Raw genomic sequence first — 22,783 nt, 5'->3', positions numbered from 1 at the left:
AGACCTGATATTGCATTCGCAATAAATAAGGTCTATCAGTTCATGCATAATCCAACAACGGACCATTGGGAAACAGTGAAAAGGATCCTTAGGTACTTAAAAGATATGGTGGATCTTGGCATTCAAATTCGGCCTTCAAATTCCATGACGTTAAATGCCTACAGTGATGCTGACTGGCAGGAAGTCCACATGACAGAAGGTCAACCAGTGGGTATTATGTCTATTTAGGTCCAACCTAGTTTCATGAAGCTCAAAGAAGCAACCAACTATGGCCAGATCTTCTACCGAATCAGAGTACAAAGGGGTTGCAAACGCTTTGGTAGAATTAATGTGGATACATCAATTGATGGTTGATCTAGGCTTCAAGCCTCAACCTCCGACGTTATACTGTGACAACATAGGCGCCACGCATCTGGCTGCCAATCCACTATTCCATGCACGCACAAAACATATTGAAATAGACTACCATTTTGTGCATGAACAGGTTGCAGGAAACAAGTTATCCATTCGGTATGTTCCAAGCTAGGACCAAATTGCAGATGTTCTAACAAAGGGACTAGCAGGACCTCATGTTCGAAATTTGAGAAACAAGCTTACTATTTGCAACCGCCCATTTTGCTTGAGGGGGAGTGTAACAGATAAGGATAAGGATAACCATCATTCAAATTCAAACTCCAAGTTGAACGAGTCATCGCATGTTGGAAATATCTCCAGCTCGTTGAGCAATACCGTTCCATGAAGATAGGAAGAGTTTGGGATAAACTCAAACATGTTGATTGTAATATATTTTGTAAAATTCAAACTACAGTTGTAAAGATCAATTATAAATATACACTCCTATCACAACAATAGTGATAAGGAAGATTCCCATTCAAACTAAACTTCTAACCAAAAGGAAAAACATGATAATCAATTCAAATAAAAGTGTATGTTACCAACATTTTTTGATATCAGTCATATGAGTTGAAGATACGCAAGCGTGCCAAAGTCATAAGGACTCAAAAGATAACTCAATGGATTGAATCTAACTTCTAATCAAGAGAATGTGAGATCTTTCCACTGCCTCGATTGGTCCAAAGACTTTTAATTGTAAAAAATTGCGATTCCAAGAAGAACTTTGAAATCAAATTGCTTACATGTAGTAACGTATCTATTGAAGTCTTTACAACTCGTCAACTCCAAACTGGTGAGGCTTACAACTTGATATTTAACTTACACTAACACTAAAACTACTCTAGGACCAAATTGGTCACTTACCAGTAAAAAATTTATTAGAGCCTTTACAACTCTGTCAACCACGAACTGTTGAAGCTTACAACTTGATGTTAATGGGTGTCTTTTGAAACACGGACCAAAAGACATATTATTGGAGTTGTTCACCAATAAGATCTAAATTTGAAAATCTACTTTTAAAATAAAAGAAAAGATAAAATGTAAAGATTGTTGTGTTGATCTGGAGATCCCTTCCTCTGTTGTTAAACTACTTTTTATAGCCATTCGTGGCAGTTCTGATGTTTTTTGGTAGTTACCAAGTAGTTACACAACTGCCCACTCCCTTGAAGTTTGGTTATAACTCCTCTTGCTGTCGTTCATCGTATGTTGATCATTCGTTGGTCATTGACCATTTTTCGATCATTGACTGACAATCGATCTTGACTAAAATAGGTTCGACCTATTGACCGAAATAGGGTATAAACAATGCCCCTCATAATCCCTTTGAATGGAGTTACAACTAACATGAGTTCAATGGGACTATGGACATGCTTTATATCAGTCTTATTTTGATCTTTTGAAGACAAAAATATTGGAATGCACTACATAAGTCTCAAGATAATTTTAGATCCTCAAAGTTTAAAGAGTTGGCATGAAGACTTTTCATCTATTGCAGTGCAGCCTATGTAGGCGGCTACATGTTGGATTGCACATTGGTCTTGTCTCCTTCCAATTTAATGCTAGAATCTTTCTTTTTTTTTTTGTAATAATTTATTTCTAGAATCAACAGACTTTTTTTTTAAAGTTCCCATTGAAATGGTTCAAAGCAACCTCAGCCAAACGATCCGTTCTCTCTACGTGTCGTCCTCTGTACCTAGCAGTACACCACACTGCCAGATATTCGAATTGGAGAGGATTTTTATCCCAATCAATTCTTCCCTTTCTCATCTTGATAGTGCTCACTTGTAGCTTGGAAACTTTGAGGATTAGAAGACTTGTTCCACACCAAATGTGCAGTTCTAGCAGCAACTTCTATCCTTGCATTATTCTTGTTGCATGTTTATGCGGTATATGTTCATAAATCATGGAAACAGACGAAGCAGCACTTACTTACCCTGCAACCATGCCAACCGTTTCTTACCTTTGAGAAATAAGAAAGTCTCTCTCTTTTTCTTTTTTTGGATAAAAAAGAAATTTATTGAAAGAAGCCTCTAGGGAGACGAGTACAACAAGCATCAAAGAAAAGGTTACAAAGCAAAAAATTAGGTGGGGAGATCCAAAATCTAAATTCAAAGGAGTTAACTCCAATGGAAACCAACATGTCTGCTGGCTGCTGTGAAGTTCCCCTCTCTGAAGGTGTGAGTGAATTGTACTTGCGTGAATTGATTTGCGAGGCTTAGACGATCTATTATAATGTGAGTGATTCACCAGGAATTGATTAATTAAGCCATTTGATGTTGTTAATGACCATGAGATGTCACTTTCAATAATTATCCTTTGAAATCCTTTCCTGAAAGTCTCTCTCAGGTTTTCCTTTTTTTTTCAAAAAGATCTAGAGCAGTAAAGTAGCGATTGTTAAGGATACATGTTAGACCCGCACCCGAGATCCTATTGTAATAATGTTATCTTATGCCACATAGATGGAGCTGACGTCTATGCCGGTGAGCTCTTTGCAATGGTCATCAAACTGACCCACAAGATCGTTGATCAATTCATGGGTTTTAACTATCGAGGACTGGTTCCTTGACCAAGAGAGGGGAAAGTTCATCGATGATGAATTCATGGATGACCCTCCAAGTACTTATCCCAAGAGCGAGGAATTTCGAAAGAAGCACCCGATGTCCTGTCACATTGATACTACGTGTCTTAGCGATGTAAGTGTTGAAGTTAGGAGACTCATTGGGATTTCGGAAGGCACACCATGATGGACAAGGGAATCATTTTTTTTTTTGGGTATGCTTCTAACCCTACACCCCTCTTTTTACTTTCCCTAGAAGTCTTTGAAGTACTGACCTAAGCCCAGAGCTTGTTTGAGGCTTAAAAAGGCCTTACAGCAGGGCCGGATTCCCACCCAGATTCTCTCATAGGAGAATCCGACCAAGGATCCAACCTTACGGTAGTTACTCTTTTGAGTCTTGGTTGATGGGCCCCACTTGCCTCGTGATCCGTGTGAGTGTGGGAGGTCCCCAAGTACTGTGGACCCCCTTCTAAGACCTATTTCCCTATGGTGAATTGGTGAGTGATTGTGGATGGGCCCACAAGGTCCAACCTAAGCTAAAATGGGTTTTTGGATTAGTTGACTTAGGAATAATAGATTTTGGGTTCTTGGTGCTAAGCCAAATAGGCCTTAGGGTATGACTTACCTTAAATAGGAACCTAGGGCCATCTATTGGCTCTTTTTCTTGTTCTTACCCAACAGAATCGTGGGAGGAAGAGAGAAAGAAGAAGAAGGAAGGAAGGAAGGAAGGAGAAGGAGGAGAAGAAGGGGGAGGCTGGTGTCTTGGAGGCTCTCCATCCTTCAGGTAAGGTCTTCACTCCCTCTTCCCTCTCTTTGGTTTTGGGTTTGGGAAATGACCTTGGGGTGGTTTGTGCTTAGAGTTTCATTTGGAACTTGATGGATGTTGGAGTTCTTGATGTTGGATCCATTTATAGATCTTTGTATCTTCCCTTGCATGATTTATGAGCCATGTATAGAGCTTAAGGTTATGTTCTCTCAAAACCTAAGTTTAGACCTTATGGAGGATCCAATACATGGAACCCTTCAAACCCTTGATGGGAATAGGTCCTTATGACCCTATTAAGCCCTAGGACACCTCCCCTTAACCTTTGAGACTTTAAAAGCACAGCATGGAAGAAATCTAAGGGTGAAAGCCTTTAAAATTTGGACTTGAACCTGGTCGGATTCTCAATCAAATTCTCTACAGGAGGATCCGATCAAGAATCTGGTATAGGTAGTACCCTACTTAAAACTTTGCTTTTGGTGGATTCTCACCCGGATTCTCTCCCAGGAGAATCCGACCAAGAATCCACCGTTGTTTTTTGAACCTACGCATAGGGGCAGCCTAGGAGGGACCTCTTGGGGCTTTCCCTTATTATTCTTAACACTTGTTCCCACCTCCGTAGGCTTCTACGCAACCTCAAGGCGATGGATTTTAACAGCTTTCGGCGGCGAACCTTATAATCGAATCGCGAACTAACAGTGAGTGGGTTTGGGTTTGATTTAATTTGAGAATGCTTTGCACTCTATCTATGCTTGTATGCCATCTTCCATGCATTTATCATTTTGCATAAAAACAACTATGATTGTGGATATATTGTGATGTGGAAGGTATGGATGTGGTGTTTGTTGGAATGTTTATAAGGGGATACGGTGTCGGGTATGCCGGTATCGGACCCCTATGATATGATATGGTTTACCTATCATGTGTCGTGTTGAGCTGGTACCCAGGTACTATATGGTATGGGACGTTGATGCACCCGGAATACCTCTCAACACGATAGTTTTGTATAGTACTGCGGTTAGGGTTATGTTCCCCTTGCTACGACCCTTACTAATAGGGGTTTAGGTGTTGGGTAACCAAGGCCCCTTGTGTGCCTGAGGAGGATACGAGGCCAGGTTAGAGATGACCATTAGTTATCGGGGTTTGCTTCTTGGTGGCGAGTGGCTTCAACCAGCGCAAGACCCAAAGTAACAATTGAGGTTGCATCGCAGTGATAAGATAAGTGATCCGTGATGTTTCCCAAGTTGTTGCAGTAGCAAAAACCTAGTGACTTAGACATGCTTGCTGGGTAGCTAATATTATTAATTAATTCATGCATCATGGAGTATGTGTAATTGTTTGTGTGTTCCCCATCCCCTCATTGGGCTCAGTGGAGCTTACCCCTCTTTGCACAACCTTTTTAGATGTGTTGTAGGTGATGTTGGTGGTGAGCCTTGAGGGTTCTTTCTATTGGATATGTTTTGCTCGGGGTTGCTGACTTGTAGTCGTTTGACTTCGGACTATGATGTTGAGTTAATGTTGATGATTGTGCCATAAGGCACTTGGATCGAGGATCTTATCTTTTGTTTCTTACAGTTTTCATCTTTTGCATTGTATACACTTTTGTAATCTTATTTACTGTTGTTTTAGTTTTTAGTTTATCTTTTGGGATAAAATGTAATATATATAGCTTTATCTATCACTTAGACTTTTGAACCCCTTTTATAATTGTAAATGCCTCTGCACTCTAAATTTCTACACTTGCTTATGGTAAATGTGTTTCCTTTCCACACTCTAATGTACAAGTGAGATTTTATTGAGTTGATTGTGATTCGAGCCACTGCATCGAGATCCTGGTGGTGTGGGATGACACATGTTGTCCTAGTCACACCCTATTTATTATATTTTATCCCTTCTTGGGATGGGGGTGTGACAATACATGTCTCTAATGTGTCCAACTGTCATGTATTTTATTATTTTCCTATTTAGGCCTTAGGGTTCCTTTTGTATCATATATATATATGCTCTTTGATTAGTGATATTCTCATTCGATTTTACTTTCCTACATGGTATCAATCTTGCCCTAATTGCTCTCATGAGTTCTTTTCCATGGCCGCTTTATCTCCCACTGTGATGAGCAGCATCTCAACTTTGCCTCATCTTGCCTCTTTGATTTATGCTTCAAATGTAACACCATATCTCCCTTTAAAGCTTGGATCTTCAAACTTTCTTCTCTGACACACTCAGTTCTTGCCGTTGTTGCAGGGTTATGATATATCTTGTTGGCAGATTTGCAACTATGAGGGCCATTTGGCTTCACAAAGCCTGTCGCGTTTCAATCATTCATTTCTTGGTATGGGATGCTTGTCTACCACTGTTTCCTCACAATTCTCACATCACTGGATACTTGATTCTGGTTCTAACCATCATAATACTGCAAATATGAGCAATCTTGCTTTGAGCACCCCATTCGTGGGATCTGGCCAAATAATTGTGTGAGATGGTAAAGGTTTGCCTATTACTTACACTGGTTCGACAGTTTTTCACTCTCCTACACACACCTTTGTACTTTTAGATATTTTGTGTATTCCTTCTATTCATTGGAACCTCTTATTTGTGAATAAATTCTATCATGATACAAATATTTATTTTGAGTTTCATCCTACGTTCTTCGTGATAAAGGATCAGAAGACAAAGTAGACTCTGTACCAAGGCCAGAGTAATAATGGTTTTTATGCGATTTCGTTGGTACCTACTATACCCCTTATTTCTCACTTGGAAGTTAAGGCTCCTATTAGTGAATGGCATAACAGACTTGGTCATCCATCTCAACCCTTGGTATGCAGTGTTACTAATACTTTTCATCTTCCTGCTTCAAGGTCTTCAACCATTGTTTGTGATGCCTACAATTGTTCCAAGAGTCATTGGTTACCTTTCACTTTTTCTTCTTCAATGAGCTCTACTCCCCTGGAACTACTACACTGTAATTTGTGGGGCCCTGGCCCTATGTCTTCTGTTGATAATTTTTGGTATTATATTGTGTTTGTTGATGTCTTTGGTCATTATACTTGGTTGTACCTTGTTTTGCATAATCTAATCTTCTTATAGTGTTTACTCGTTTTAAATTGCTGGTTGAAAAGTACCTTTCTCTTCCTATAAAATGTTTGCAAACTGATGGTGGTGGAGAATTAAAATTGGATCATTTCTTGGGTTCTCATGGAATCTCTAGATGAATTTCTTGTCCTCACACTCAAGAACAGAATGGTTGTCGAAAGGAAACATCGCCATGTTGTGGAGAGTGGTAATTTGCACTTCTATTTCACTCTCACATTCCATTATAATACTGGTCTCATGCATTTTTAACTATAGTCTACCTCATCAATAGGTTACCAACTGCTTTACTAGGGAAATATCAGTCCTTTTCAAAAGCTGTTCAATACTCCTCTCCGGTATACTTTTCTTAAGACTTTTGGTTGTTTATGTTATCCTTTGTTTCGTTCTTATGCCTATAGCATAGAGGATGGTGTTTCATAAAGAATAAGATGATGGATTTGGAGCATTTGATGGATGCAATAGAGAAGTGCATTTTTAGCATTGTGTGATCGGCGTATTCCTTTAAAACTTAAAGGAAAAAATTTATAAGTTAATCATACGATCAATTTTGGGCAATTAAAAAGCATCATGTAGACAAACTCAGTGTTGCGAAGATGGGGATCTTAAGATGGATGTGTGAAAAAACTAGGATGGATAAAATAAAGAATGACTATATTAGAGCTGATTTGAGAGTGGCTCCGATACATGATAAGCAACAAGAAAGTCATTTAAGGTGTCATGACCATGTTCAACAAAGGCTTTTGGATGTTTCAGTACGGAGGAATGATTTGATTTTGATTGAAGGAACTAAAAGAGCTAGGGATTGACTTAAAATCATCCTAGAAGAAGCAGTGAAGAAAGTCATGCATCTCAGGCCTTGTATAAAGTATGACTTTGAATAGAACTAATTGGAGTGCAAGGTTCCATGTAGGTGACCCCATTTAATGAGGCTAACTTTGGTTCACGCATGATAATATTCTCGTATGTGAACCTAAGCCGAGTCCCATTTAATTGGGATAAGACTGAGGCTCTCTTTGGTATCATTTGTATTTTTTATTTTTGCCTATTTAACAAAAATCATTTGTGAAAACCATTTTTGGTCAAAACATAAAAATCGTTTGGTAAACAATAGACATAATAGATTGTGTACTAAGAAATAGGTTTGGTATACCTATGTGCTAAATGATTTTTATAATGTCACTTGTCTAGTCACCGTAAGCCAAGTATTCGAAGAACCCAAACAACACATACACAACTGTTATCCCTGAGAAAACCATTGCGAGAACCCATGGAAATTTCCTTCGCTCACTCATCGACGACTCTAATGCCAAGGTCAAACCAAAACCTTCATAACAGAACACTGCAATGCCTCCGACGAATGGCAGCGTAGCTAGGCTTGTTATCATTTTTCTCTTAGAAAAACCATCGAACAATTGGAGGTCTTGCTTGACCACGATCGCCATGGCCAGAGTGTTACAGATATCGACAATGATACTAAACGGGGCGAGAGCAGATAGGGAACGAATCCAAGAAAGAGCGATTTTGATTGGGAGAAGAGGGAATATAAAGGAAGAGAAGCTGAGGTGATGGGTTTTGAATATAGATGACGACAAGTTATGGTCGATGAAGATCAGATAAGCTACAAAACCTCCGGATTGCAAGAGAACTATGAGGGACTCAGTGAGATACCGTCCTTTTTTTTCGAAGGCTCTGAAACCTAGATCGCCATATGTGTGTACTTTATCCGATTCATCTTCAGATGATGAAGAAGAAGCTAATTTGCCTCTGCACTGAATGAAGAGAAGCATACAGTAGTAAATGGAAATACTGGCGATGGTTACTCTGAGAGCTTCGGCAAGCCAACCTACGACCCTGAAAGCGTAAGGGAGGCCTACGACGCCGGTGCCAAAGATGACAACGATGATGTTTCCAAGGATGGTATAATGGAGGGCCAAATGGTGCTGTAATGGAGGGAGATCGGAGGCCGCAAAGAGTTGAGTTTAGGGTTGAAACAAGAAGAGAAGAGGGGTGAGAGATGAGAGATGAGACATGAGAGAGAGTGAGAAAGGAGGGTTTTGGGAAGTATTAATATATTTCGTAGCATTTTACATTTTAACCTCAAAAAAGAGTCGTTGCAAACATGTGCATATTTGAACTTTAAAGTGAGCGCATAAATAGCGAAAAACAGTTTTAGACGAAAAATCATAAATGACTCTTAACCTGTTTTTGGTTTTTTTATTTTTTCAATCCTTTTTAAATAGAAACAGACTCCATAAATGATACCCAAACGCAACTAAAAATATATTTTTGACCAAAAATAAAAAATACAAAGCATACCAAAGACGCCCTGAATTATTGTGGTTGCTCACACGTTTGTTCCGGTGCTGCTGAACGCATCAGCTTCTCCTTCTCATTTCAATGCATGCAGACGCGTGCAAACATTACTCTACGCCAACCACTGAGGTGATCACCCATGTGCTTAATCAAACAGAAGAGTGCACTGCACAGGGAAAGCAATAAAGAAACGGTCGTTTCCCCAATCCCCATCGGGGAAACAGAAACGAGATAATATTTTTCTTCCAGAAGGATGATAAGTGAGAATATAAAACAGTGTGGTCTATGGCCACATATGATGCATATGCCTGTCTACCGTTGGAGTATCTGATCAAAACAACATCTCGGGCATAAGATTCCAATCCTTGGGGTCTGTAGTTTGTAAAACTGTCGTCTTTAGTTTATCTATAATGTTCGTCTAAAGAAAGGAAAGAGCAGATCTTTCCTCTAAGAAATTAAAAAAAAAAGAAAAAAAGAGAGAGAAAATGCTACATTGGCATGTGTGATATGCTGTCCGTATACCTGACACAACGACGGCCATGGTTTTAGTGCACAGTATTGGAACGGGTATCGATCAACTCGAAAACCAATATGGTACCGACAAGGATCGAACTAATCAGACAATTTGCCCTTGACCATCCTTTAAAAATAGATTTTTGACCAATTTACCCCTTGTTCGTACCGTGTCATCGATACGGTATCGACACGGTATCATATTAGATAAGGTGCAAAACTGATATGGATTGCTCGATACAATCGATACGATACTGATACTTAGAACCATGATGACCAGCGAAATGACCCCCGCACCCTGAGAATTTTGCCTTTCCAAGGGATACTGTGGCCATTTTACCGACCATTGTGTCCGAGTGCAGGGTCGTCGGGCAGGACCATGCTGCTCAAACATGGTGTTATGCACAATGACCACCTTACCCCCACTCGGGCAAAGCATTTGGGCAGGGGTAAGGCGGACATTACACGTAGCACCGTGTCTGGGCAGTATAGTCCTACCAGGCAGCTCGGCAGTAGAGGATCCAAATTGACAGCCCACCGCATGAGCCCAAGAAACGTTGTTTCTAGAAAGAACAAAAAAAAAAAAAAAAAACTCACACCTCATGCAAGCTGAAAGTTTGAGATCTCTCCCCTGGACGTCGACCCATTCAAGAAAAAAGCAACCAGATTGACACCTTCTCTCTATAACACTAAAGACTAGAGAGAGATGCAAAGACCGAATTTGGATATTCTGTTCATCAAGTCATCCCAACGGCGATAAGTGTCAGTTGTTTAATTTAAAGTTGATCTCATTTTCGAAATTTCCCTTTTTAATAATGACGATGGTTCAGAAGTTCGGCATAACTGAATAAATTTATGCGAATATGCCTTCGAAGTGTTTGTTCTTCGTCGCTTATCGTGGCTTCGGTGGTTGAGTGTTCGTGTGGATTTTTAGCATTTCTAATGCCAGACTTCAATTAAATTCGTGAGATGGTTGCTGTTCGATGATATTGTGAGGTCCTTTCTGTAATTTGTTATTGGCAACGACGAACAGATGAATTTGGTGGACTGGTTGTTGGTATTTGATCCGTAACTCATTGTTTCGATCTTCGAATCGAATAGCTTCACAGTTTCTTGAGCAGAGAGATGTTAAGGTATTGAGATCTGCGTCGTTGAGAAAATCGAGTAGTGGAAGGATGTACGCGGTGGAGAGGCTGAGTAGTTACATCAGCCGCGGTGTTTATACGGTTGCTGGCCCTTTTCACCCTTTCGGAGGAGCTGTTGATATAATTGTTGTCCAACAACCTGATGGAAGCTTCAAATCATCGCCTTGGTATGTCAAATTTGGAAAGTTTCAAGGGGTATTGAAGACGAAGGAGCAGGTGGTTAGTATTATTGTTAATGGAGTCGAAGCCGAGTTTCATATGTACTTGAATCATAAAGGAGAAGCTTACTTCCTCGAGGAGTTGGACGGTGAAGAAGGGGACTCTGTTTTGTCTCCTCCATCTTCCTGTGATGAGATGGAGGAGCAGTCCCAGTCTGAGAATGGAAGGATTAAAAAGTCTAAAATTGATGATTTTGATGCTAATCAGCCAAGCACGGCCGCTCCAACTGATGAAGGGAAGGCAAAGGTTGTGACAAAGATGAGATCTCGTCGGTCTGGCATTTTGGGGCTGGTTTTCGGACAGAATTCTATAAAGGAAGACGGTAATAGGAGCGAAGGCAGCATCGTTCGTGCCGAACGGTCGGCTTCACTGGAACTTGCAGAGATTGCAGCTGACCTTTTGGAGCTGAAATGGTCTACCAATCTTCCAACTATTGTGCCTAGGATGGGCAATGCTTCTAAGTTCTCTGTGCCAGTTGATGAGGCTGATAAGGATTTGCAGGCTAATAACGAACAAAGCCCGGGCAGCCCGTCGCTTCGTGATAGCATTAGCAATAATTCTGATTTTTCTACTGCAAATGGTGAAACTGATCTCTGCAACAATAATGGGTCTGGTTTTAATAATCGAGAGAATCCTGATGATGTGATTAGTCCAACGGAGATACTTTTGACAACCCAGGAACAGGGCATGGAGATTTCCACATTAGAGATGTTTGATATGGACAGCCGGTGTGAGGTAATCTCTGAGGTATCAACAATTATCAACAAATCTTGGGCGGGGAATGCTGTTTCTGAGGAAAGGGCTGAAGGTTCAGTCTCCAAGACTAATCCAGATTTGGTCGAGATTGAACTGGGGCAGAGTACACACTCTGGTATAGAGCAGTCTTCTGATGGACTATCTACTATTTTAAGCACTGGTATTCTTCTGGAGGAAACTGGAAATCAAAACTCTAATTCCTACACATACATTGAAACGGCAGACGTCTCAACTGTTGGGATGAATTGCTCCTTTCAACAATCGACTGAAACTCTGGAATTTTATTCTGGCGGATGTGAGGAAGTAGAGCCTCATTCTCAAGTTTTATATCAGCCTACTGAGCTTATACCTGAGGTAACCCCACATCAAGATTCTAGAGTACTCACAATCAAAGAAAATATTACTGATACAGGAATTGTAGGAGATGGAGATTCCTCTAAGTTTCTTAACACTCGAACTGTTCATGAAAATGAGTTAACCTCAGATGACTCAATTGCAGAGTCCCTTGTATCACGCAATTTGCATGTGGCTACGTCTAATTCTGTTGAAACTGAGACATTAGAAGTTAATCACCAAGATACTGTAACTGAGGGCCTTTCTCAGAATGATAATTTGGAGACAGAACAAGTCAAGGTTTTGGAGAATGAATCCCAAGTAGCAGATCTTTCTTGTTCTCGTATAACTGAAAATTCAAAGTTGCTAGTTTCACTTAATGAAGAGGTTGGTGTCAATGAAATCCTTGATTTGCTTGAAGAAGCAGTGTCGCAAAGTATGGGCACCTCTTCTGATGTGAGCAGTTCAATTCTAGTCCAGTGTAAGGAAAATATTGGTTTAGATGATAAGACAAAAGAGCACTCTCCATCATTAGATTTTGTTTGTGATACTCAAAAACCACTTTTAAACTCTGTCCCTGTGAAGGAAAGCATTCCACCACCAGAAAGTTTGGAAGAAGATCAGCTTCTATTTGGTGACATTGATGGCCTTGATCCCATCGGTGTCCAACTTAAGGAATCAGTTTCTCAGGAATCCATAAAGATTGAATATCATCCATCTCTTACGTTGGATGGCATTGAAGATGTGCATGAAACAGTCGATATAAATCATGATTCATCTTCGTCTCGAGGCAAGCTTGCTGACATATACCCTGCTAGTAATTTTGAAGGTTTGATTGAGGAATCAGGGACTCAATCAAGTCCAATTAGAATTCCAAAACCTCATAAGGTTTCTGGAGAAAATGGTTTGCGGTTGCTGGAATCTTTACCCATTATACGGTCCCACATTGATAGTCTAGAAAAATCTGATGCTCATCACCCTCTAAGCCATTCTCTAGATTTAAATTCTGGGAATTTGAGGTTAGGGCTTCTTGTGCAAGATGTCTCGTCCTCTTTAAAGGCAGATGCAGACTCTGAACATAGCTTAGCACACAAGCATCCCAGAATATTGGATACTCAGGCCACTGCGGAACTCGAACGTGCATCAACCAGCAGTAACGTTGGTAAGAGAACTTTAGCTGTTTGCCTTTTCCACACTTCTTCTGTTTAGAGAAATTTTAAGAGAACTTTAACTGTTTGCCTTTTCCACACTTTTTACATGTAGAGAGATTTTAGAACTTTTTATACTGTGGGAACTCGTTTATATCCCATTTTTAATGCAGAAATATCTCTATGCAAGTACTTGCTCTATGTAGGAATGGGAACTGATGCTGCTTCTCAAGCATTTGATGCTGAAAAAGTGGATCTGGAGAAGTTCATTTCTCTGGGTTCTGCACCTATAAAAAATGATAGGCTTATTTTCAAAATTTGTGGTTGTTACTTCACATTGGATGCACCTGCACCCATTATTGTAGGAGTGGCTGCATTTGCATGTGAACAGGTCTTTGATCCAAAAGGCATGGCTGTTGACCTAGTTGAGAAAATACTTGTAGGGGAACCAGAAAGAGCGCTTGCTCGATCTGGTGGAAGCTGGAGACTCTGGCCTTTCCAGTTCGGAAAATCAAGAACCATGAACTCTGTGCGGCTGACTCTGGATGGCCCTAAAGATTCTAATGCTTCAGATTGTGCTGGTGATTTTATCAAGGATAAAAATGCACCCAAAACAAAGGTCACTAAAAAGAAGGTTAGAATAATCATTCCGACATCTGAACAGCTGGCATCCTTGAATCTGAAGGAAGGACAGAACATGATAGCCTTCACATTTTCAACTACAATGGTGGGGAGGCAGCAGGTTCTTTACAATTGATTGGTCCATTTGTAGTAGCATGACTAGCATCTTTGGCTAAATTTTTATTTACCATGCGATGTTCTGTATTTATGCTTAACTGAAAAGTTTTATTGAACAGGTGGATGCTAGAATTTATTTGTGGAAATGGAACACTCGTATAGTTGTCTCCGATGTTGATGGCACAATTACGAAGTAAGATCTTTCTAACTTGATCCGTTCAGCAGATTTATTGCACAAACCTTTTTGTAGCTTGTTCAAAATTGAAGGATCATATTTGGTAGTTCAACTTTCTTGCTTGTTACTATGCTTTAGTAATGGCAGCTCTATGAAACCTGGTTATATCAGTTGGCTGGTTATTCCTTTCTTTCTTGATGTTTACTCACTCCAAACGATACTGCTTTGGTTATTTTGAATGTTCATTGGTCTTGTGAACTTTCACCACTAAGCACTGGCATGATTAGCCCCAGGCATTAAAAAAAAATGAAATAGGAACATTGGCATTCTTATGACGGTCTTTTGTCAATTCTGAATAAAATGACTATCTCAGACACACAGTAAAATCTTTGTTGCAAGAGGCCTTTTGCTTATGTTACCTTTCCTTGGAATTTTCTGCTTTTTCTTTTTGGTTTTTTTTTTTTTTTTGGGGGGGGGGGTTGAAGGAAACACACACACAAAGACATGAACATGTGTGCACATTTAGGGAATCTAGTTAAGCGATAAAAGTTGAAGCTTCTGGATTTGCTAATGGTGATATTTACTCATTTACTGATCCCGTCTACAAAAGAGTTATCAAGGTGAAAAGCAACTCAAACATCCCCCCCCCCCCCTTTTCCTCCAAGCATCCCTCTTTTTGGAGTAACTGGTGCAGCCTAATCTGAATGGTAAGCTGTTTCACTACAATCCAACGGACTGGTTGAGCTGATCTGGTTCTTTCGATTCTCATTTTGTCATGTGGCTCAACTTGTCAACCTGATTCATGTGTCTACTATTTTGAAAATTTCAGCTGTTCTAGTCTGAGTTTAATAAATTTACAGAAAAGTGCTCACATATGCATGTTCTATTTAGTTGCATAGGGTGACAGTGAATCTAAACCAGAGGATCATGACATAAGAGACATGTGGTTGCCCTGTGCAGTTATGCCTTTCTTTGATACGCTTCAACAAGTACAAACCACCCGTCACTAGATAAGGCGGGCGGAATAAGCCATTTAACAACCAAAGGAGAAAGGAAAGGTAACGGGGAATTCTAATGCTATTTCAAGAACCTTTAGCCAAGCCATATGAAAAAGTGAAGATTTTCTGTTTCTGCTTGACGCTAGGACATCCCCTGGAAAGATGCATCCCTAATTAGACTGCAGCATTGTAGGATTGGTAACCATCTCTACTACTTTGGATAAGGCTTAGTTGGGTTGAATTGTATAAAATCTTTAGTTCATTAATTTTCCAACAAAACCAAGATTCTGCAATCTGACTAATGTAGAGCTAAGTCACAAGTGATCTTAACCCTAGGATTTCTTATACGAATAATTCAGAACACTTAACACCCAATTCCAGCAACAATACACAATAAAATCATACAATAATAGGTGAACTGTAGGGTATTTCAACCCTTACAACCCTCAGTTATACCCAACAGTACCTTAAGAAGAGGTCTAATCACAACAGGAGACAAAACAGCACAAGTTAAGGGCTATCGGTTGGGCTGTTCTAGGCTAAAAAACCAGAAAAACTCAATGGGTCTCAGAATTAGCAACTAGGCTGTTCTGATGGACTTGATATCACAGTCGAGGGGAGGGTAGTTACAATGGATCAACTCCTCAAAATTATAACCAACTCCAATCGCCATGGAAAGAGATCTCGATTTCGCAAGAAACCGAGTTAAGTAGGGAGTTTAAAAGTTCTTGGTTTCGACCAGTTTTGACTGAGATATCTCGGTTTCAGTCGAAACTGGTCGAAACCAGCTGAACCAACCCATACCGGCTTATATGAAGTAACAAGTTTTGATCGCAACTTGCTATTTCTCACAAGTTTCGATCAAAACTCATTCTGTCTCGGTGGTTTCGACACAGGGAGTGACATTTTGGCTCAAAAGTGTGGATTTCTTCGCATTTCTCTTAATCCAGTGTTTGCACCTCTCTTCTCAAAGGTAATAAGTGTTCTCTACCCAAAAATCAAATCTTTTGTACATCATGATATTGGCTTCGAGAGCGTCGGATCAGTATCATATGTTGGGTATGGACTGTATGGTGGATATGCTGATGGACCATCCTTCAAAAGCACTGGTTCATTTGGATATAGGAGTGGTCATGATATATCTACTGCTACATATGGATATGGGGATGGTTCAGGTGTTGGGTCATCCTTTGTCGACAGTATCTTCGAGTATCCATCCCAGCCATGCATGTCGGCTCCAACTTCTTACAGTCACGGTGAGCCCTTCCGTAGGTTGGGATATCTTATACAAGTTGATGATTGGGCTTATAGATGGGCAGTTATGGACTATCAGAACAATTGGGCCCAAAGCATGTATATGTGGTACATTCAGAGGAACGACTCCGAAATATTCAGTGGTACGCAGCCCGTGGATTAGACCCACCAAGAAACTTTGCATGGAATTGAGCGAGTGTTGAGCACCTTAATGTTTTATTTGGATAACATGTATTATTTAGTATTCTTGTACTTTAACTTTATGTGAACTAAGTATTTATAATACCATGTTTCGTGTATCCTTCAGTGTACACTAGTAAACTTGGCTCAATAACCACAAGTACTGTTTTGAGTGGTTTTTTTTTTTGTTTGTTTTGTGAAAATAGTTCATGCATTGTGTTTAGAATGTCAAAAATAGACTGTACACAAAAAATCAGACCTAAAAAACCATTTTTGGGCCTCGAAACTACAGTCTCGAGTTGGCTGGGAAAAAGTACCAGGTTTTGACCATATCTCGGTTTCTGGCTGGTCGAAACCCGAGATTTTGAACCTTGCAATCGCTAGATGCCGAGAAACCAAGATGTCTCAACTAGAAACTAAAGATCAGAATTAGTAACTAACTGAGATAGACAAACCTAACCATTGGATTAGCACCAAATTACCAGCGAAGGGGAAGGATGAGATGTTGATTGATTCCCCAAAGTATTGGTTGTAGTTGTTGGTTGGACATGTAGATCTTGATACTCGAAATTGCTGAAGTTAAAAAAAAAAAAAAAAAACTCAGATCAGTAAGAACCGCAGGTGGTCTTCTTGAAGCCCCAAGCCGAATCCATGGAGAAACGATATTTTAATGATCAACAGAAGCTAAGGAACCTTCGATTTAGTCTCAGCTATGAAGAGAATTCTCAGAACAGTAAATAGAAGTAGGGCATTGAGTTGGGGAATAGGAAGGAGAGATAGGATAGTGGTTCGAGTCTCTTACTCTCACCTCATTGTTTCACACAGCCATTAGCAAAAGCTATGAACTTCATCTTCATTAAATCATGGGGAGGACCCAATAGATCCATTACATATAAAGTGGCTGTAGCCATCAATAAAAAAGGAAATATAATGTAATAGAAAGTCTTGAACAGCAAGTAAGACTAAGATTCTAGCTATTACGTAAAACAGGAAAGTATCTAATAGCAATATTGCAACAATAAAGATCTTAATAGAATCCCCACAATCTGGTTTTGAGTGAACCTGTAACACCCAGCTGTATGGGCTTGCCCAAAGGCCCACGAACCTGGTCCACTTAATTAATGTTATGGACCTGGCCCCTTAGTTTCCTGCAGCTATATTTCTGGCCCAGGAGCCTGTCTACATCATCGATAAGTTATTAAAAGCGTTACTGTATTATGGTTCAAGTTGGTTCCCACATGGGCCAGTGTAATGAAGTTTAGTCAGTGACAGGTCTTCTACGTTGAGCTTGGGGGCCCAAACGGGTATGTATATTTGGTGGCCATGCCATACTCCGCTGTATACAAAGTTTACAGCTCATATTCTTTGATACATTGTGATAGGAATTTTTTTTTTGGGTGCTTACAAAAAGATGTTACCATTTTTTAATACTGAAATAATTCAAGTAAAACTTGCTTGCTTTTGCAATTTGAAGTAGGTTTATTGGACTAAAGCTTGATGTACAGGAAAAGGTTCATGTGGGGGATTTTCTGGACCCATTGGACCTTATTGACCATTTGTTAGAAATCCATGTAGTTGCCCACTTCCCCACCCCCCAACCCTTCTTTGATAGATGTAGACTTGTAGTTGCATACTTTGTTTTCTGGACTTTTGCTGTGGGAACACTTTTCCCTGCCATGGAGATATGTGAAGTGGTTCTTATTGTTTTAAAAGAACAGTTAGAAGCATGTCTTTTGCATGTGGATTTTTAAATTTATTGGAGACCATGTGCTTTGCACATGACATGGAATGGCGAATTTTGTTTTTTTTTTTTTCCGGTAAAAAAGTGATTTTAATTGTATGTTGTATTTTATTATAATTATGCTACTTGAGGGAAACTTTGAGACTAATGAAGTTTTTTTGCTATCAAATTAAGAACTAAATTTGACCTCCTAAATGGTATCATTCCACAAGTGGTGGCATTTCTAAATATTGACCCAACAATATGCTAGAGATGGCAAATGAAAATGAGGAAACATTTTTTTTTGGGTGAATAATGAGGACACATTTTATTATACCATTAGAAATTATTTCTTTTATAAAATGTATTACTCGAGAACCAAATCTGACCTAAATGGTATCATTCTGATGAAAGAACGAGAGACTCTCAAACCTGCAAGAGAAAGAGGGATGTGCGCGTGCGAGAGAGAGAGAGTGTGTGTCAATTAGACCACCACACCTCCTATTTATTAAATTCATCAGTCATTACATATAGAAAACCCTAATTCCCTAAAAGTGCAAAACTGCCCCTGACATAAACATCTCCAAAAAATTCGGGGATCGCCTGTGTTGGGGATAAGTGAACAATACTTCCCCTGCTAATAACACCAACACATTCCACAATCAATGTCATTTTTGGTTAATTGACTTAACACTATAGGGGGATAAACATCCTATTTAGTAAAATGAATATGTGGAAAACCAGTATATAGAAGATTTGGGACCAGCTATTAAACCCATTACGAAGGGAATAAATATTTGAAGTACATTTGTTGCATAGTTGACACAATGGTTGTTAGCTCTTGCAGTGAAGTTCTGTTTTGCATAAAATTACTTTTTATCCTTGAGATTGAATCACGTTTTCTCTATGTGCTTTCACCTGAGAGTAAAAAATGGTTCTCTTTGGAAAAATGCAAGTTTCTAAAGACCTCAATTATTTTACTCACAAGTCATAACTGCAATGTTCTTGTTGATATCTCTCATTCCTTTTTGAATTGTATCCTTAGTGCAGATCAGATGTTCTTGGACAGTTCATGCCTTTGGTTGGGAAAGATTGGTCACAGACAGGTGTTGCACATCTATTCTCAGCGATTAAGGTCTCTTCCATCTTATCATTATGTGCTTCCTAATTTTCCCAAATATTCTGAACCTTTAAAACTCCCCTTCTTTTCTCAGTAACAAAAGAAAATCTTTAAAATTTAAGATCAGCAACATCTCCTTGCCCGTAACATTGTCCACTAAGATTATTTTAACCATTTTAAGATTCTTTTTCTCTATATTGAAAGATAATGTAAAATCTCTTAGTATGCCAATGTATTTGGTTAGTACCAAGATACTGGGTATGTTTTGTTAATCTGATGTTGTTCTTATGCATTGCAGGAAAATGGCTATCAGTTGCTTTTCCTTAGTGCTCGTGCAATTTCTCAGGCGTATCTCACAAGGCAGTTCCTGGTCAACCTTAAGCAGGTGAGGTATAAATTTAAGAAATTGGGGACTTCCTATTACATTCATTGATTTTTTTTTCCAATACAAGGATCCATCTCTCTCTCTCTACTAGCATCACTGTCTTCTTGCATTTGCAGGATGGGAAAGCTCTACCTGATGGGCCAGTTGTAATTTCCCCTGATGGACTCTTTCCTTCCCTCTTCCGAGAGGGTAAGCACTATACCTGACATTTTTCTCCCTCCTCTAACTGAAGCTTTGAAAGTATTTTGTAACTAATCATGCCAATTGATGAGGGTGGGCCTTGGTGCAATGGTAAGGTTGCTCCATTGTGACCAATTGGTCATGGGTTCGAATTTGGAAACAGCCTCTCTGTGAAAGCAAGGGTAAGGCTGCGTACATTATGACTCTCCCCAGGCCCCTCAGTGGCAGGAGCCTCATGCACTGTACATGCCCTTTATCATGCCAATTGATCTGAAAAGAGTTCTTACTGAATCATCAAAATTTTATAAGAAACCCCTTGGTTGACCATTTGTGAAGAGAAATCTACTGCATCCTGGACATAGTAAACCTGAATAGGAGCATCATAGGTCATTAATCCTGTTGTAGGATCATGCAGTATGAACATGCTACATCCAGGTTTTGTAAGCTATGTGCAATTGTATCTCCAATGGTGTAAAATTTCAAAACTAAGTTGTATATCCAAGCACCTCAAATGCTTAAGCATGCCACCATTTAATAGCATGCCTGCCGATGTGGTACATGTGAATGCATTGATATTGTTTTTGGGGCCGTCTTTCAGAGCATAGAAATACGAAAGACAGGGTACTGGACCCTGTTAACTGCCTGGTCATTCTTTACTAATTCGATGGCTGTTCCTGTCCAGATACCTTGAATTTAAAATTTCTAACTATTTCAATCTTTTTTTTTTGGTTGAGGATTAGCCATCAGGAGGGTTCAGTTGGGTAATGGCCTTACCCTTACCCTTTATGGGGTTGGGGACAGGCCTTTTGTATTATCCTGTATGGCCAAGTAAGGTTTTGCACTTAGGGTAAGGATAAAAAATACCTTCACTAGGTGGGTAAAAGCGCAAGGTTGTAAAACCTCAACACTGCTCATTTAACAGTTTGGGTTGGGGGGATTTTGAATGAGCTGTGAGTCTAAGAGTATTTGGGTAATCTAAATGGGATTGGTTATGGGTATCTGGGCTGGTCTTACATTCCCTGCTTATCTGTTTGGAAAGGAACAACTACGAAATTTCAGATACACTGATGCAGGGGCAGTGTAAGGCCCAAGGAATAAAGGCTTGACCACCATCAAACCTAGCAATATTAGGCTCCATACACTGCTGCTCCATGATAGTGACACGTTTAGTAAGTTGTGTCGTCATCTCTATGAGGTGATTGAACTTACCATCATCGTTAAAGGCCTGGGAGGGTAGTGGATTGATTACTGCTGGTCATAGATTTGATACCAAATGCTGATGTCATGGGGTAATAATTTCATATTGATCCGAATCATCTCATACGCTCCCATTGTTATTAAGATTCTGGCTAGAAGCATACATGTACTGTAATGTGCTTCTCCGGGGATATTCGGTAACCATAATTATAAGGGTATAATCGATGTTTTGACAGCCTAGGCAGCAACAACATAATGGATCCAGTCAATCAATATAGATTGATCCGAAATCTGATTCAAATCCAATATAGCACCTATGGATACATAAGAAATGTATTGAATTGTTTCTTTTTAATGAATATCACAACATCGAATATGGATTTCTAAGTCAGAGCTAGGCTGAAACAAATCAACATTAGCAAACCTATAATAACAGAATTGCAGTAATCCAATACACTGCAGAAACTTTGAATAAATAGAACTGTAAAACGATGAACCTGATGAAGGTGAAATTAAGATATCTTAGAGAGCCTATGGGGTTGCCTAAGTGGTAAAAAAATCGAGGAAAGGTAATGGTTGGATGGTGAGAAACTAACATAGACAGAAAATAGAAAGTTACAAAAACAGAAACATAGTAAGTCGAGAAAACTAATATAACTCACTAACCAGCCATCCGATGGAGTAATGGACACAATATTATGTCTAATGGAGTAGGGATGGAGGAGAGTAATATAGTTTAATATTAGCCCAAACTGAAGTTTAAGCTATGTTGCTGTCCAACAGTAGGTAACAGACATAAACAGTGCTGGAAATAGACTAATGAAATAGGAAAGAACTCAATGACAGTGTTAGAAATTAAGTAAGAACAAAGAAGAAGGTTAGAAGTCACCTAGGGATGCCCATGGTAGGAATATAAGGGCTGGAATGCTTGCTAGGACAGTGTATGACAGAGAAGAAAACTCAATAACGAATGGAGAAAAGACGAAAAGGATATGACCAATAGGTATCACCACCTATGGCCTATGGTTGGGCATCACCACCCTCCCTCCAAGCTTCACCTCCTTGGTTGCCACTTGCTTCACCACAAGGGCTGTGACTGATGCACTAAAGTTCACCACTCTCATAGAGCAAGAAGAAGCTTCAATCAAAATCGTGGGAACCTTCTCCCTCTTCTCTTTTATTTATAAAAGCTAAAGGCATTACAAGAAATAGAAACTCTTAACATGGACAGAAAATAAAAGAGAAAATACAACTTAGCTTAAGTCTTAATGGGCTAAGTAGCTTATTGCATAAATATAAACTTCTAAATACTTGTCCTCCAAGCAATTAACTAGTCATTCACTTGGGCCCACAGAATCCTAAACAAAATACAACATAACAAAGCTTTACAAAATACAAAGCTGGCAGCAGGCTCTTTATGGGCTTAAGTGATGACTTAAGTAAATGGGCCTGATATGGGCTTAAGTGACTTAATATGACACATATGTGGCCAAACCAGGCTGAAATAAAAGACTTAAGAACCCAATCATGAGGCTGTTTAAAGGCTGCTAAAACAGCTAGTTGTGGGCTAGTTGGGCTGGCTCCTTCTCTTATGTAGCTGGTC

The 22,783-nt window shown here is 39.6% G+C and overlaps 1 protein-coding gene and 1 pseudogene across 8 annotated transcripts in view; one reads left to right on the top strand and one right to left on the bottom strand.

Annotated features, from left to right (window-relative positions):
- Window positions 1–7,963: 7,963 nt before the first annotated feature.
- LOC122662890 lies at window positions 7,964–9,332 on the bottom strand (annotated as a pseudogene).
- A 1,275-nt stretch (window positions 9,333–10,607) lies between these two features.
- Window positions 10,608–22,783, top strand: part of LOC122662275 (phosphatidate phosphatase PAH2-like) — a 28,273-nt gene continuing 16,097 nt past the window's right edge. For 2 of the 8 annotated variants that reach the window (XM_043857863.1, XM_043857859.1), the window contains exons 1-6: window positions 10,608–13,247; window positions 13,677–13,975; window positions 14,091–14,164; window positions 19,344–19,433; window positions 19,717–19,803; window positions 19,895–19,992. In XM_043857863.1, the coding sequence (XP_043713798.1) occupies window positions 10,808–13,247; window positions 13,677–13,975; window positions 14,091–14,164; window positions 19,344–19,433; window positions 19,717–19,803; window positions 19,895–19,992 (3,088 nt within the window). In that variant the 5' untranslated portion in view covers window positions 10,608–10,807. The remainder of the gene's footprint in view (window positions 13,248–13,676; window positions 13,976–14,090; window positions 14,165–19,343; window positions 19,434–19,716; window positions 19,804–19,894; window positions 19,993–22,783) is intronic. The other 6 variants (XM_043857865.1, XM_043857864.1, XM_043857867.1 and 3 more) reach the window with 4 other exon arrangements.

The sequence above is a fragment of the Telopea speciosissima genome, chromosome 5, assembly GCF_018873765.1.
Source record: "Telopea speciosissima isolate NSW1024214 ecotype Mountain lineage chromosome 5, Tspe_v1, whole genome shotgun sequence".
In the NCBI taxonomy this organism is placed as follows: domain Eukaryota; kingdom Viridiplantae; phylum Streptophyta; class Magnoliopsida; order Proteales; family Proteaceae; genus Telopea; species Telopea speciosissima.
Note: the sequence above shows the minus strand (reverse complement) of the source record. Positions and strands in the feature narration are given on the sequence as shown.